Here is a 16,421-nt window from a genome sequence, read left to right as displayed (position 1 = left end):
GGAAAGGGATCTTGGAGTCATTATTGACTCCAAGATGAACATGAGCCGCCAATGCCAGACCGCAGCCAGCAAGGCCAGCCATACCCTGTCATGCATCCAAAGGTGCATCTCAAGCCAGTCCGGAGAAGTGATACTCCCCCTCTATGCGACTTTGGTCAGACCGCAGTTGGAGTACTGCGTCCAGTACTGGGCGCCGCGCTTCAAAAGGGATGCGGCCAGCCTGGAGAGGGTTCAGAGGAGGGCCACCCGCTTGGTGAGAGGGAAGCAGGACAGGCCGTATGAGAAGAGACTGAAGGACCTGAACCTGTTCAGCCTAAGCAAGAGGAGGCTGAGGGGGGACCTGGTGGCTGCCTACAAGCTCATCAGGGGAGATCAACAGCAAATAGGCAGAGCCCTTTTCTCCCCAGCACCACCTGGGGTGACAATGAACAATGGAAATATCCTGACCCTAGCTACTATGAAACTATGGCTGGAGGACCTGGGAGTCTCAGGGAACATTCATGCTGGTGCTGTACAGTGGGTATCCCTGTCCATGAAATCGGGAGGAGGGGCACACATTGCATCGTATCCGGGTTTACCAGGGGGCTTGTGTGGTGTGATGGCAGAGGGACTAAGGGAGTTTGCATACCACGATATGTGGCCCCAGAGGGGGCCTGTGGCCTCTGACCACTCAGAAATTGGACAGCCCTGATTTAGAAGTTCCTCCCTGCCACTGGACTGTTGAGATCACTAACCCTCACTTTAATGTTAGTCTCAGAAACTTTAGCAGAGGCTTTAACACTTTGCTATATGCAAAGCACTGCAGCACTGGTGAGGTCTCACCTGGAGTGCTGTGTCCAGTTTTGGGCACCATGCATTAAAAAAAGACATGGCTGCAGAGTCACAACAATGATTTAGAGCTCCAAAGTGGGGATTTGATAAGTCTTTAACTATCTGAGAGGTGGCTGTAAAGAGGATGGTGACAGACTATTCTCTGCGCCCGCAGAGCACAGGTCAAGGACTACCAGTTCGATTGCACCAAGGGAGATTGTTGTGGATATTAGGAAGAACTTCCTCACTATGAGGGTGGCTGGTGGTTAAGCATTAGAACAAGTTTCCTAGAGAGGGTTGTGGACTCTCCACCCTTGGAAGCTTTTAACAGCAGGTTAGACAAAGACTTGACTGGAATGGTTTAATTGGGATGATCCTGATCTAGGCATGGTGTTGGATTAGATTTTTTCCTGAGGTCCCCTTGCAGCTCTACTTTTTTATGGCTCTATGAAAATTAATCCCTGACAGTATCTTTTTTGGCTGAAAGTTTTTACTGATGGAAAAAATCAAAATAAAATTACCTGCTGCGAGAATTAAAAAAGCACAAGACACATCCCAAAATCATAGAAGTCTAATTATGTACTGAGTTCTTTTTGACTTGTGTTGATTGAGTCTTTTTAAGATTCATGTTTTTCATACTTTTTTCCACAATAATTTTTTTCAAATAAAAGCTGAGATTCTCATATCATTGGGTGACTCCAGGAGCTAGGGTTTTAATGAAAATGCTGACTGTCAAAGGCTTTGGATAAAATGAGAGTTTAATGCTTTTGTTTTAAAGGCTACTTACTAGTGATGTGCATGTTGAGATTCTCCAGCATGCATCTTGGAATAGATTGCTACAATGGAATTTTGTTTTGTGATTGTAGTTTCTCAAATACAACCACAGGTTTCAAAAAAGCAGTATTCCTTCTTATCCACCCTTATTTGAAAATGTGGTAAGGCCACTCAGGGGCAATTTTGGCAAGTCTGGACTTCTCTCAGCTTCAGGCCTTTCCCCATCCCTACACCACCGCTGTAAACAGAACTTGACCTTGCTGAGCTGCAAGAACATCGCAGAGTTTGCTGAAAAGCAGTGAGCCTAGGTACTGAGGAAGTAAAACCTCCATGCTTCAAATAGGTCAGTGCTGAGGTTTCTAGAAACCTTAGCTGGTGTGAAATCTTACACTGCTTTAGTCAAGTGGAGAAATACTTGCCACTCATCTGGTGCACTGATGAACGGTGTATCTATATGTATCCAATACATGTTTATTTCGTGATGTTGTAATGAAAAGGGGTAGACTTATAAACTACAGGTGATGCTACTGTAAATATTCAAAGCACTTAATAACTTTCTTGCTTTCACATAATCATTCTCTTGGCTCTCTTTCTTTCTGTCCTCACTTCCTTTTCCTCTGCCTCTCACTTTCTCTGGCTGCCTCTGTCTCCTAATTCCTGGTTTTATATTAATCTTGTCTGTTTTCATACTTATCCTGCTTACATAGGAGCAGAGCAGCAAACATGAAACAAACAGTAGATTTTTTTTTTTTTGTCTTATTTTATTTTTTTGTAACTTTCACTGTGTGGCCTCCATTGCATGTAGAAGGAAGACCTCCATTGCATGTGGAAGGAAAAACTGGTGCATTCAATTTTAGTTTGCTTTCTTTCCTTGCGAAGTAATATTTGGGAGAAACAGGAGTTGAGAATTCTCTGGCACAAAAAATTTATCCTTTATATAAGCTCATCTTATTTCTCTTTCCAGACAAGATGCAAATCTGTTCTTGAAGATACCTTGTGGCTGTTTCTGACACAAATCAAAGATGATGACACTAATAAAATATACAGTATCATGGTTTTGATAGGAACACAAGACTGGAGGGGCTCTTCTGGGCTATGGAGTCCAGTCATGCATTTACAGGCAGTCATTAATGCAAGGAATCCCCATAATTGCCATGTGAAACCCTCATGCTCCACTGTAAGTTGCCCTGTGGGGTCAGGCCAACTCTCAGGATCTCAGTATTGCACTGTTAGACAGGAGGTTGTGACACAATTACACATATACAAACACACAAGCACTCACAATGGCAGCAGGAGAAAGAGACTCAGTGGAAGGATTGGAGTCCAGGTAGGGAAGAGAAGCAGAGTCCAAGTCCTTGGTTGAAGAGCAGGTGGGCGGTGATAGCTACCTATCCAGGCTGGAAAGGGGCCTTGTCCAGTAGGTGTTGTCCAGAGGGGGGTCGCCGGCAGGGTCTCTGGGTAGATAGGTGGTGTAGCATGGTGCTGGTCCAGATGGAGAGGGTGTCCCACTGGGTATGTCTTCACTTCCCCTTTTTATAGGGGCAGACCTTGTGTGACCCTAGTGACAGGAGGCATGCCCAGGCAAGGGTCAGCCCCTGGCATACTGAGCATGTGTGCTCCATGCAGGCATGTACAGTTTTGGGTGTCTGTAATGGTGGGGTACAATGGTAGAGTTGCTGGTTCTGCAGGGTCTTTTGTCTTTCAAATGCTGGGTTCTTGTCTCTGTTCCTGGGTGAGGTCCGTGGTTCCTGGATGAATCAATGCGAGGTGATGGCCCAGTCGTTACAGGCCATTCAGTAGAGGCTTGCTACCATTGTATTTCAGTCATTCCCAATCACTCTGATTCATCTGGGAACCAATTTACATGGGAGGGGTACGTGACTTATCAGTTGCAACTCAGGGGATGCTCGGGCAGAGGACACAAGATGGAGACTTGACATACAAAAATGGAAACTTGACATTACTTTGGTTCACTTACAAACACAGGCCTAAACCATACAATATCCATATGAAACAATAAAAATCAATACGAAAATGATAATAATACAATATACAACAGTAAAAACCAATACAAACCTAATAATAATACAATATAAAACAGCGGATATCCAAAACCAAAAACTTGCTACCAAAATAAAAATATTAAAGCTTATCCTACATCTTAGCTTACTTATACTTATCTAGGAAATGGAGAGGGAGAGAAAAAGTCAGAAATGGCTGGGGAAGGGGAGGGAATGCATTTTAAAATAAATTTAAAAAAAAAAGAAAAACGGGGGGTTTTGCTACGTAAGGATGCAACGTTTGAAATACAAAGAATATCCTTTGGCATGACTTGTGTATTTAAAAAAAAAAAAAAAGGCAGGGAAGATGAGGGCATAACCAGTGTCCTGCTGCTGCAACAACTAGAACATAGTTTGTTAATGTATGTTCATTGGATCCTAGGCAAAGAACTGTTTGATCTCAGTCCAGTGTTTTTTGTTTTTCAGCTTAACAAGATCTGTCTCTTTTTCTGAAATTCACCCTATGAGTGTATTTGTAAAGAGTATTCTCATTCTGTTTTACTAAACTGAAACAGCCACTCTCCTTTAAATCTTCTTTAAGAACACATCTCCATTCTCATGACCATCTTGGTAGACTTTCATTGAACTCATTCCAGTTAATATTAAAAAAACGAACTTGGGCGACTAGGACTGAACACAGCACTTTAAATGGGGGTACCATTACCATTTACAAGGCATAGGTTTCTACTCTCCTTACTGTGTGTACCCTACATAATGTGTCCTACTGTTGCATTAGTCTTTGTCACAACTTTGTGACACTACTTGTGTTTCTACTGTATTCAGCCAGCATGCCCAGGTCCTTCTCTTCCTCAGATGTCTACAGTCTATATGCCCTTTGTTGCATAGTTGAAGTCTGTGGCGTTGGTCCGTAAGTGCCAACTTTGCACTTCATACTGTTAATCTTTATTCCATTTCTCATGCTTCATTCTATGGGACTGAATAAATCTTCCTGCATAATAATCTCTTCACTATTGGTAATGTCCCCCAATTTCTTGCTATCTACAGTTTTCATGAGCATGCTTCTAATAGTTCTACTGAGGTCACTGTTAAAAATGTTGAGTAGAGTAGGTTCCATGACCATACCTCGAGGAATGCAACTGGTAACCAGCTGCCAATCAAATAGCTTCCCTTGTGACAACTTGCTGTAGTGTCCCTTTGAACCAATTCCTGCGTCTCATCATTGTGGCATTAATTCCTTTCTTGTCCAGTTTAGCCAGTAATGTCCTATAAAGCACAATATCAAAAACTTTGATTACTATTTAGTGTACTTAATTAATATTAAATATCCATGATAATAAATTTGTCCAGCACTGTATTCTCCAAATGCTTGTTGTGTTTTGGCCCATCTTTGCTTCCTTTAATTGTTCTTTCCTTCAGTACCTGTTCTAGGACTTTACTTAATGTTGAGGTCAAACTAACAAGCTTGTAATTGCCTGGATCATCCTTTTTTAAATGAGCACTATTTTTTTCCAGGCATCGAATACTATACCTAAATTGATATACTCAGGAGGAATACGTTGTTGCCTTCCATACCAGTTCCTTCAGTGTTTGAAGATGGAGATTGTGTAGGCCCCCAGATCTTGTGGCAGCAAGCAGTCTTCATTTTGCTTCAGCCTCTGACACAGCCATTCCTACTTTATTCCCACATGCATTGTATTCCTCCTTACTGATCAGTCCAAGTTCCATGGGGTGCCCTGTAAGACTTGCCTTGGTAGTTATGCAGACACATCCAGAGATTTCAAATAGGAATCCATATTGTCAAAATGATTCTGATATTTCTGATTTCTTTGCAAGAGAAGAATTGCTTGATTTATTTATTTATTTATTTATTTATTTATTTTTTGGTAGTAAAAAAGAGCAAACAAACAAACTAAATGGAAGCTAAGAGCTGGCATTTTCTGAGAGGTGCCTTGAGAACCTCACAGAAATCTCAGATTCTGGCATATCCCCTGTTTGTTTTTTTTTTCCCTCCAGGTGTTACCAGTAGATTTTTGGAGTTATGTAGTGACTGGTCCCCATAAATGATGACAATCTTGCAGTTGTCACTTAATCTACTAGTTTAGGTGTCAGATCTGTGCTCTAGATCTGTTACAACTGACTTATATGGTTGTCTTTATAATTCCACATGATAATGGAATCTGCCTCTTCCCTTTTTTAACCCAACTCCAAAATTCTTAAAACTTAGTCACAGCATCTCTTCCTTCCCTGCCTCTCCCTGCCAGTTCTGCAAGTGTGGCCTGAAATATTGTGTCCTAGGTGATGTGTCTGTATGAAGAGAGATTTTATTTGAATGAGCCAGGTATACCTATTATTCAGATGACCTTATGTGGCTGTTCTATCTCCATTGTTGTTTAACACTTCGCTCATTTTTACCACCTGTAAATGTTTTCAGGTTGTTTCTCTTTAATCACTGAAAATGTTAAATAACACCAGAATTTGAATAACATTTTCCATTGGATGCAGAATCAACTTTGATTGTCTTTGCAGGGAATCCCCACATTAAGTAGTGATTTTCCATAGGCTGTGAATCAGGGTTAGGTAATGAAAGAAGCAATTGCCTGCAGTTTGTGAGCCGTCTAGGCCCCGTGTGCAGGGCTGGGCTGGTGTATATGATGCTGTGTGTGTCCCTGGGTCTGAGTTAGCAGTGGGGGCTGGATGACAGGGCTCTGTGAACTTGAGCTATCTTTGATGCCCCTTCTGTATTAAATGTAGTGGTTGAATGCCATCCTTGTGAATTGGATTCTCGCGCGCGCGCGTGTGTGTGTGTGTGTGTGTGTGTTCGTTCCTCACTTTCTGGATATGCATGTGACTTAAGTCTTGGTTTTGTAGATGCACTGAGCATTCATACTGCAGCTGAAGCTTTGGGAGCCATTCTTTAAATATGGCATATGTAATGTTGCGTAAAACTTAACGAAGAAAAAAATCTTGTCATAAGCATGTCAAGTTGGGTATCCAGAAGTAGCTGGATACACTTAACCTCTGTAGACTTAATACCTTTGGTACTCCTTATACTCAGTAATATCCTCTCACCTCAGAGATGTTGTAAAAATGAATACGTTGATGCTCTAAGTGCATAGGTATTGTAATGATCATGATAATTTCCTCATGGACGTTTCTGTCTTTAGAGCAGTATTAGAATAAGGTGTAGTAATATTGAATGACTGCTCATTGGAGAGCACAGTTCACGGTCTGGGTGAGATACAGAAATAGTCTGGGTAATGTAATTAAAGAATTCTCAAAATGCATACGCAAAAAGGGGCTGAATTAATCATGAGCCTGGCTCTGTTGGATTCCCTGGAGTCCTCAGTACCCAGGAAGACCTACTCAGTGCAGAGCAAAGTCACCTTCTTTTGTCAAGCCCAGCAAACATCATGCAGAACAGAAACCCTGTGTTCCTTATGTTGAGCACTGGTAACTCAACACTTCTGAGGAGGGACATCCTATTCCAAATGATCCAGATGCAATATGTTCACTTTCAGTTGATGATGAGGCAGTAAATCTATAAAGATGTACACCTCCAGAGAACTGCAGAACACATTTTTAAAGGAGTTTCTAAAAAGATTATCTGAAGCACACTGAGATTTCAGTGTAGATTTGTCTTAAAAATAAAATCACACCCACTTATATTTAGTTCATTTTTTCTTAAGGAAAGCCTGACGGTGCTAGGTAATTAATGTAGTCTTGAACACTGCTCTTATGGTAATAGTTGGCCACCCTCAGGGGTTTGAGCCCTTAAAGTTTGATCCATACCCTTTCCTTGTTCCCTTTTGTGTACAGCAACTTGGTAGTGTACAACAAAGCTGCAGGTTACTATGAAGGAGAAAGTCCCTAAGAAACATGATGTGCGCAAAGAAGAGCTATTCCTTGTCCGGCCTTCAAATCAGAACTTTTGATTATCAAGCACTATTGTTTGAAATAGTCAGTCTTTCATAGCACAGAGAGATGTGTGTGTTTATTTGATTTTTGTTAAAACGGTAGAGAAGATTTGAGGATCTTTAATTACAAAGTGAAACTTCCCACAAGTGCTATAAATAGATTGGCTACTGCACCACCTTGGATGATAACTGTACTAACAAGATGCACATTTTGGTCACAGTCTTCAAGGGTTCAGTCACAGGCACAAAATACAGTAGATTGCTGACCAGGCCCTGTTATGGCCTTCTATGCATGTTTTCACATGAGCTGAAATCCTTTCTCAAGTCCTTATTCTCCACAAGGTGCTGTTTCCGTCTTTTTGGAAACTTTACCTGGTCTCCGGGCCTTGTTTTCGCATGTGTCAGGTCTCTGGTCTTCCCCTACTATATTCATAAACAAATTTGGGCAAATGAAAGCTAGACAAAATTTATATAATGTTGATAGACAGCTGGCTTGATAGCCACAAGTAAACGGTAGTTATAAATGGATCCATGTCAGAATGGCAGGTGCTTTTGAGTGGAGTCCAGCAGGGGTCTGCCCTGAGCCCAGTGTTGTTCAATATCTGTTAATGATTTGGTTGCTGGAATTGACAGCTGCTTGAGCAAGTTTGCAGGTGACACAAAACTGGGAAGGATTGCAAACACTTTGGAGGACAGGAGCACAATTCAGAAGTATCTTGACAGATTGGAGAGCTGGGCTGGAGCTGACAAGATGAAGGACAAATGCAAGGTGCTATGCCTTGGGTAGAATAATTAGAAATACAGTACAAAGTGGGTGACACCTGGCTAGATGGCACCACTACAGACAATAATTTGTGGCCAAGTACAGATGGTCAAAAAGCCCAAGGCTGAATCAATTCAATCTTAACAGATTAGCCTAGGCAGTGTAGATTCAACTGATAAGCAAGTGAACAGACATTCATTTTTCATTTTGGAAATGCAGTCACATGCCTGTGATGGCCCAGGCCAGAAGTCAGGGGGTGCTAGTGTAGGCATCCTTCCTTAGCTGGAGCAGACAGTTTGGGCCAAAGCTAGCCTGCCCACCCTGGGAGAGTGGGGCGGGGGCGGGGAAGGGGTTGTGGGGACATGCACAGCATCCTGGGATACTGGAGGACTGAGTTAACTTGAATCTGGAGGGGATCTGGGACAGAAGATACATAAACTGATTTAACCTAAATCAGTTAAGTTTGATCCATCCAGGTTTATCTTAAATCAATTTCAGCCATTTTGAAAGTGGTTTGTGTGCACTGAACTTCTGTTGTGTTACAGACTTGAACTGATTTCTGATTACTTATATTGGTTTATGTGAAACTTCTGTCCCTAGCCTGGGAGTCCTGGTAGATCAGGGGCGGGCAGTTATTTTGGGCAGAGGGCCACTTACTGAGTTTTGGCAAGCCATCGAGGGCCACATGACAGGCAGCCCAGGACAGTTAAATATTAATTTTCTAAATTTTTTTTAGGGGCCCCACGGGCCGGATAGAATGGCCTGGCGGGCCATACCTGGTCCCTTGGCCACACTTTGCCCACCCCTGTGGTAGATCATAGGCTCAGAATGATTCTGCAGCATGATGTACCTGCAGAAAAGGCAAGCGCATTTTTGGGATGCCTCAATAGTCCCATTAGACCCAAGACACAAGAAGTGATGGTGCCACTTTATTCAGCACAGGTTAGTGTGTGAAATTTTGGGCTTCCATATTTTAAAAGGGACATGGAGAAAGTAGATCAGGGATCTAGGACATACAGTATGTGGGCTGGGTCCAGCCTACAGAGCCCTGTGGGTCTGCTCAGACTCGGAAGCAAAGCATGCACTGGATCTGCCCTGTGGGCAGAGTTTGGGGAATAGGCACTGCATGCAGTGCCTGCTCCAGCTGCCCTGAGCCTGCACCGTATGGGTTGTCATGTGTGGCATAGATCCTGGGCAGTCAGAACCAGCACTGGTGCAGTCCAGCCAAGGGCATGTAGGGTGGATTCCAGACCGGCTGGAGCAGGCAGTGGACATTGTGCCTGCCCTGGCTGGCCTGTACTATGTGTGATGCCTGCTCTGGGACATGTAGTGTATACGGCACCCATTCCAGCAGGTCCATGACAGCACTCTGTCCAGTGTGCAGTGGACAGGAGCTAAACTTAACAGCAGTTCAGCTTGTTTGTGTTGGTACTGGAGCATGCAGTGGTTAACACTTCAATTAGTAACAGTTCATATCAACTTTGGGGGGGGCCACCTCCCCCCCCCCCCCAGTTTAAAGTTGCATCTGTCAGTAACGGGAGATTTGCATTTTAAAGCATACAGTGGAATGTAATAAGATATTCTTTTTCAAGATCTTGCAAGTAGCAGGAGATCACCTCATTAAAAAGGAACAACAATTCTGTAGAATTTTGAGAAGGAAAGAAACTGTGCTGCAGAAAGTTGTACAATAGACTGGATGTGCAATTGATTGGACTTCGGTTACTGAAGAGGTGTCCTTTGAACAGTCAGAGTTCTGATTGCACGCTCATGGCTAGGGGCCTACATCAGTGAGCAAAAGGGATTTTTGCAGGCTGCTTGCTGTGTGTGGAGCCGATTTCCTGGCAAGCCCGTCCCTTGCTATTGATTGGCCAAAGGGCCCTGGTGGCTCTGTCCCTTGCTGCTGATTGCAATGGGCATCCCCCTCAGCCAGTCAGCAGTGGAGGGAAGGGGGAGGTGGCTGTTGTCTTGGCTCTCCTTTGCACCACCAGCTTTGGTGGGCTACAAGTCTGGGCTGCAGCGGTCTTCTATTTTTTTTTCCATTTAGTGAAAAATCCCCAATTTTTGCCGGTTTCTGCAAAATCATGAATTAAATAGGCCCCTGCTCATGGTCTCTTATGTCACCTGGTATTCATACTTTTCAGCTGCAGGAGAAATTGTGGTGGTGGTGGCGGCAATGGCTTCATATTTTAGAAGTACTGGAAATTTAAAAAAAAATAAAAAAATTGGCTAAGCTATAAGGCAAGAAAATGCTTCAATACAAGGTGTCCCTCAGCAGCTAATTTTGTGCCAACTCTGACCAAGAGGCAGCAAGTTGAGTACTCCTCTCTTTCTCTACCTCATTTGGAGGGTAATTAATTTTGGGGGAAGTATGGAACAGCATTACAGCAGAGTTCTCGTGATTTATTTGCACCACCTAGTCTGGATCTGAACAAATTATTCCTACCATCAAACCATTTAAAGGACCAGTAAGAGGATTGTTTTCCAACAGCTAAAGAAGAATTTCCTGTCCATTTCAAGGCCCCTCTTTCTTTTAATTATCATTTCCCCCTCCATTTAAAAAAACAAACAAACACAAAATAAAACAAAAAAAACCCTTAACAGGGTAGCTTAATGCAACTTATCCGTTAGGGTAGCTTAATACAACTTATCCATTAGAGTTTGGTTTTGGTATGTCAGTAGACCCCAAAATATTCACAAAATGCTTTGGGGTTATAATTGGCATTTACCAGAAAACAGAACATTTTATATGATTAATTTTATGTTCCACAGCTGACTGATTGTTTCTGCTTGCCCATAGCCAATCTCAAACAGCATTCATTGTATTACCATCTGTTTGCCAAGGTAGGGTTCAGACTCTGAGTGTGAAATTCTTATCATACCATTACAGAAAACAGAATTTTATAGGGATTCTTCTGGACTGCGTTACATTAACAATATACTTGCCTCACTCCAAGTAATAGCAGAAGGTATAGATTAAGTCATGCTGTATTGAAGGTTGTTTTGTAAGATTATACTTGGAAATATTAGGACATATGGCATCATGCATACTTGTTACTTCTCAGGGCCATCTTAACATCTGTCATATCTTAGCGTCAGCCAGTTCTGAGTATCTTTCAAACAGGCATCCTATAGGCATGCCCACATGCGTACCTAAACTGCTGGTGCATGAGACTTATGGGGAAAGATGTACTATTCTTTCCAACACTTTCTGAATTTAGAACTTGGTACACATCTAAAACAGCATGAAACTTGGTCTCTAGCTAGGAGATGAATCTCATCCTTCAAATAAATATCATGGTCCTTAGTTTTGTCTAGTATTTGAAGTGTTTCTACTTTTATTCCAAGATAATTTAACACACACTGTCATGGTCTCTGTAAACTGATGGGGAGAGCCAGGTAAGGCAAACTTTCCAAACCTGTTTGGAACCAGTTCAGCTATGGAATTGGCTCCTCAGTTATGAAATACCCATTGCTGCTGGCAATCTATGAAGGCTAATGACAACCCTAGCAAATTGGGTGAGTGGAGATGTCTCCACAACTTGAGGTGTATAATTTTTTTTTCTGACCAGGAATGGTCTATAGAAGTATGTTGTTTATTTGGTGAGATATGGGATTTTCATGGAAATGGAACTGTTCTGTTACTTGTTGTTGTCTTTCAAAAAACAACATTATGTATGTTTTTGTGGGGGGAGGTGTTTGGGGTGAGGGCTTGGGGTGAGTAGGCAGAACTTAAGGTAGGGGCTTGTCTACAGTTCTTAGAAAGGCTCCACATAGTTCAGCTCTTTTCTAGAGAAATCTAATATGGATTATTCATAGCCTATTCTAAAAGCAGTAAAGGAGCTGCCAGACATGAGATTTTGACCATCAGCTGTTGGTTGGCCCCTACCCAGACTGCCTTGAGTTTGAGACAATAAGCTGATTGTCTATCCTTGCATCCCCAGGCAAATTGGACCTGGGACTGCCTGAGGTTTAGGCTTACAATCAGCTGATTGTCAGCCCTGTGTGTAGGGCTCCATTACCTGACTTTCAGCTTGCCAGTGCAGGGGGAGTTCAGGATTATTATCCCGGGTACTCCCTGCACCGCCAAGTAGTAATGGCATGATTGGGCTCTTATTCCCAAGGGTGAAGCTGTGCCTTCTGCTGCTTGTGGCATAGCAGGAAATGCAATTGTTGGAATTGGTGATCAGATCCCATTGTAGCATTAAATGAACATATGCCAGGGGTTTAGGAGTGGAATATAGAACTATTATGTTTAGAGTAATTCATCTTTGAGATGCGTTGTTTGTGTGCAATCGCTGGCCCACTGTCCTTCTCTGCTCTTGTGAAGTCTATCACCTGGATTCTGTCCAGTGAAGGAACTGATTGTTGGAGCAAGAGCATGCATGCACTGTCACAAATGGATTATGTAGAGAAAATGCATATCTGAGTACAATTGTTGCGGTATGTTCTGTAGCCATCTCTTTTGTAGGCAACATCACTGTTTTCATAATAGGTTTGGTTTCTGGATTTAGTGAATATATACTCTAGTTTCCTTCTGAGATCTGGCCATCTGTGCTGCTTCAGTATATCAAAAAATACTGAATAAGCACAGCCCTCTTTTTATAATAAGCAGTTAGTTCAAGGCTGCTTTTTATCTTTGGTAGTTAAGTGTTTCCTGTTGGAAATAATGTTTTTCAACATGCAGCACATGTCACAAGTGGCATGAACAACCTCTGTGTGATGCATGGCATATCAGGGAGGAGAGAGACGGCACAGCAGCAGATATGCCCAGCGGTGGAAAACAGAGCAGCAGGTTGGCCAGGGGCAAGGGGATCAGAGTGGCACTCGGGGAGGGTATGGGGCTAATTTTGTGGGAGGGCACTCAGGGAGGGTATGGACAATAGGTAGAGCAACTTAAAATGGCAACCTTTGGTCTTATTCCGAATTCACTATATAAACTGAAGCTACTATTCTTTTAAAGTATTTATTAATAAGCATGGCACTTCACCACCTGGGTCAAGGTTTGCATGTGCTATCATGGTCTGAAAAATGTCTAGGGAACATAATCAGTACTTTGGGACATGTTCTCTATTCTCTTTGGTCATGAAATAAGGGGTTTTCCCTATTTTTTTTTCTTATTCTGATTCACATTTGGTTGATGGCTTCTCTAACATTGGTTCTTGGCTTCTTCCCTTCCCTCTTATGTTGGTGGCTAGGTTGGGGATGGAAGTTGGCTTTTGCTGGTTCTGCCTTGGGCTGATAAGAACCCTATCTTGCCCCCACAGAGGCCCAGCAGGTAATGGAAGAGCCAGAGAGAAGCTGATAGGAAATAGGCCATGTAGTCCAGTGTTCTGTTTCTTGTTGTGGCAGAGGGCAGCTGCTAATGGAGAGAGAATTTCTGCATACTGTATACAGACTGATCTGTTCCCTGCCCTTCTTCTATAGCTTCCATCATCTAGAGTAGGGGTGTTGAACATATGGCCCATGGGTCAGATCTGGACTGTGGAATGCTGCCATCCAACCCATATGCTGCCCTGGGTTTGAACAGATCCATGCAGGGCACCACATGTACAGGGCCTGGGACATACACCCTGCTAAGTGGCCAACCCAGCTGCTCTGGGCCTGTGCAGTGCAGATCCTGGGTTGGCCTGAGTGGCATGCATCCCAGGCAGCCAGAGCAGGTGCCATGTGCACCACAGTGCCACTGGGTGCATGCAGCATGGATCCCAGACTGGCCAGAGCAAGTGCTGCCTCTTACAGCATCTGCTGTGGCTGGATTACACCTCACACTGCACCTACTTTGGCATGTGCACCATATGTGGCACCCACCCCATCAGCTATGGGACTGCACTGTCTATAGTGCTCACTACAGCCACTCAAGGACCTAGGGTGCCTAGGTGCACCATGTGCAGCATAGATCCTGGACTGGCTGGAGTGGAGGCAGTGCATGGCATGGCTCCCAGAGCTAGCACCATGTGTGGCACAGTCTGGCTGGAGCAGTCACAGTGTACAGTGTGGTGCCTGCTCTGGCTAGTGTGGGATCTGCACTATGCAGCCCTGACTCAACTGCATTGCATGCAGCACCCTTTCCAGCCACTCTGGGATCCATGCTGCATGCAGCGTGGGTCCCAGACCACCTGGAGCAGGATCTTGTATACTGGGGGAAGGAAAGGGGGCCCATGGGCCCAATCTGGCCTGTGGACTGAACCTGTGCCTGGTGGGCTGGAAGAGTTTTTTTTGACACCCCTGATTTAGGGGCTTTAGCGGGAAATCCTCACTAGTTAGAGCTGAAACTTCCAAATAGTATCCACTGTTGGATCTCTTGTGCATGAATTTGACCCTCTTTTTAGAACCTGCTTAAATGATCAGCCTCTATGGGTGTGTTGACACATGTTTCTATGTGCACTTAAACTAAATGCTCCTTAGCGTAAGGCTCATTAAGGCAATTTAGGTGCACGTCTGCATGTGAACACACTAATGCACATTAAATTTAGGTGTAAATAACTAAATTGCATTAGTGTACATGCAGATGCACTAATGCGCATTAACATGGTGTCTGTCCATTGGCACACACCTCGTTAATGTGCATTAACTCATCTACACGTGTGCTAATGTGACTTAGCTATTCACACCTAAATTTGATACCTGCTTTATGCTCATCATAGGGCGCATCTACGCGTGCCTCTCTTAAGTGGTCTTAGCCTAAAGTTGTGGGCTTAGCCTAACGTCACATCAAAATGGCAATTTTAGGCTAAGCCTGCTTAAGAGGCACATGAAGATGCGCCCTATGATGCCTTACAGAGTTCCATAAGATACCTGTTCTCTTGTCCCTTCCTTTTCCTGCACTGCAGCAAGCAGCCAGGAAGGTTATTGCTGAGCAGTTCTAGAAAAAAGAAGGAAAAACAGCTACTTTGCACAGATCAGAAAATATGGTGCTCTGAACTCCTGCCTGTCTCAGAATAGGTTTTTCAATTCATAATAATTTTTTCCTTGATAGCCCTAGGTAGACATCACTAACTTACTGTAACCTCGTGAACTTGGGTTTTTTATTCATTTTAAATTAGACTTTCACAATTGTCATAACATACCAGTCAAGACACAAATTCAGCTCGTCTGATGTTTACCCTGTGGCTATAAATAAAAATCTGCTGGTATTATATTTTCCAAAGGGAAAAAAATGTGTGAGAGAGATCAGGTAGTAATTTTTTAATTGCGGAGCATGTGTACATGAGGAGAGCAGCCCCCCATTTTAATATGTTAAGTTATGGTGTCTGTTGACTGATAAGGTTTCCTTAAAAATCCTTAGTTGTTTGCTGTTGGAGAGTATAATCTGGAAACCTCTGCCTCCAATACTATACATTAATGGTAATTGTGTTTAGGTTTGTCTTGAAGTACATACTTGTTCACTTTGAGCCTTTTTTGTTTTGCTCACGACCTGGTTAGCCATGTTCTGTATCTGATGAAAGCAGCGTAAGGCTTGAGGTAGAAGTCTCTCTAAAGTTGCTCTTTTCATTTTAATTGATTAGGGACTCTGTGTATGCTTGGTTTTGGTTGTTTCCCTCTCTTTTTCCCATTCCTACCCATTAGATGTCACATGTATAGTGGAAACTGAGTTGATCACCTTTCAAACAACTGAATCTTAATAAAATACCATGACTTAATGTCTGGTTATGTTACCTACTTGGCATTAAATGAATGTAACACTGACCCCAGATGACATAAGGACAGCTATGTGAAGATTTAAAGTATGTGGGTGATAGATACTGTCCTCATTTCAGGAACATACACTTTCTGAGAGCACCTGTCAGGCCAGGGGTTTTCAACCTTTTTGGACTTGAGGGACTTCTCACTGGATGCCAGGTACTCTTTAATAAATTCTGTGAATTGAATGGCACCCAGTTTCAACAATTAACATATAGATTACATGGCTTAACTTCCTTGCAGAGGGGCCTACCAGTGCAGATGGGAGATTTGTCCAGGCAGGGACAAGCCTGAGCCGATGCTTATCTGCTTAGTTTATCTACTTATCTTCTAACACCTCACTTATCTCCTCACACCTCCTGGCACCCTTCAAAAGATCTGGTGGCACCCCAACGTGCCATGGGACCCTGTGTAAGAGCCACTTTTCTAAACTAAAGATTTGCTTTCAAATTTCATTCT

At 43.1% G+C, this 16,421-nt stretch overlaps 1 protein-coding gene across 4 annotated transcripts in view; it reads left to right on the top strand.

Moving 5' to 3' along the window:
• Positions 1–16,421, top strand: part of TTC7B (tetratricopeptide repeat domain 7B) — a 274,550-nt gene that overhangs the window by 7,186 nt on the left and 250,943 nt on the right. For 2 of the 4 annotated variants that reach the window (XM_006028358.2, XM_025209741.1), the window contains exon 1: positions 16,103–16,121. The exons of 1 other annotated variant lie outside the window; for it this stretch is intronic. In XM_006028358.2, the coding sequence (XP_006028420.2) occupies positions 16,115–16,121 (7 nt within the window). In that variant the 5' untranslated portion in view covers positions 16,103–16,114. Of the gene's footprint in view, positions 1–9,206; positions 9,225–16,102; positions 16,122–16,421 lie in introns of those variants that run through there. One more of the 4 variants, XM_025209743.1, reaches the window with a different exon arrangement.

Source organism: Alligator sinensis, unplaced genomic scaffold, assembly GCF_000455745.1.
Source record: "Alligator sinensis unplaced genomic scaffold, ASM45574v1 scaffold281_1, whole genome shotgun sequence".
Taxonomy (NCBI): Eukaryota; Metazoa; Chordata; order Crocodylia; family Alligatoridae; genus Alligator; species Alligator sinensis.
Note: the sequence above shows the minus strand (reverse complement) of the source record. Positions and strands in the feature narration are given on the sequence as shown.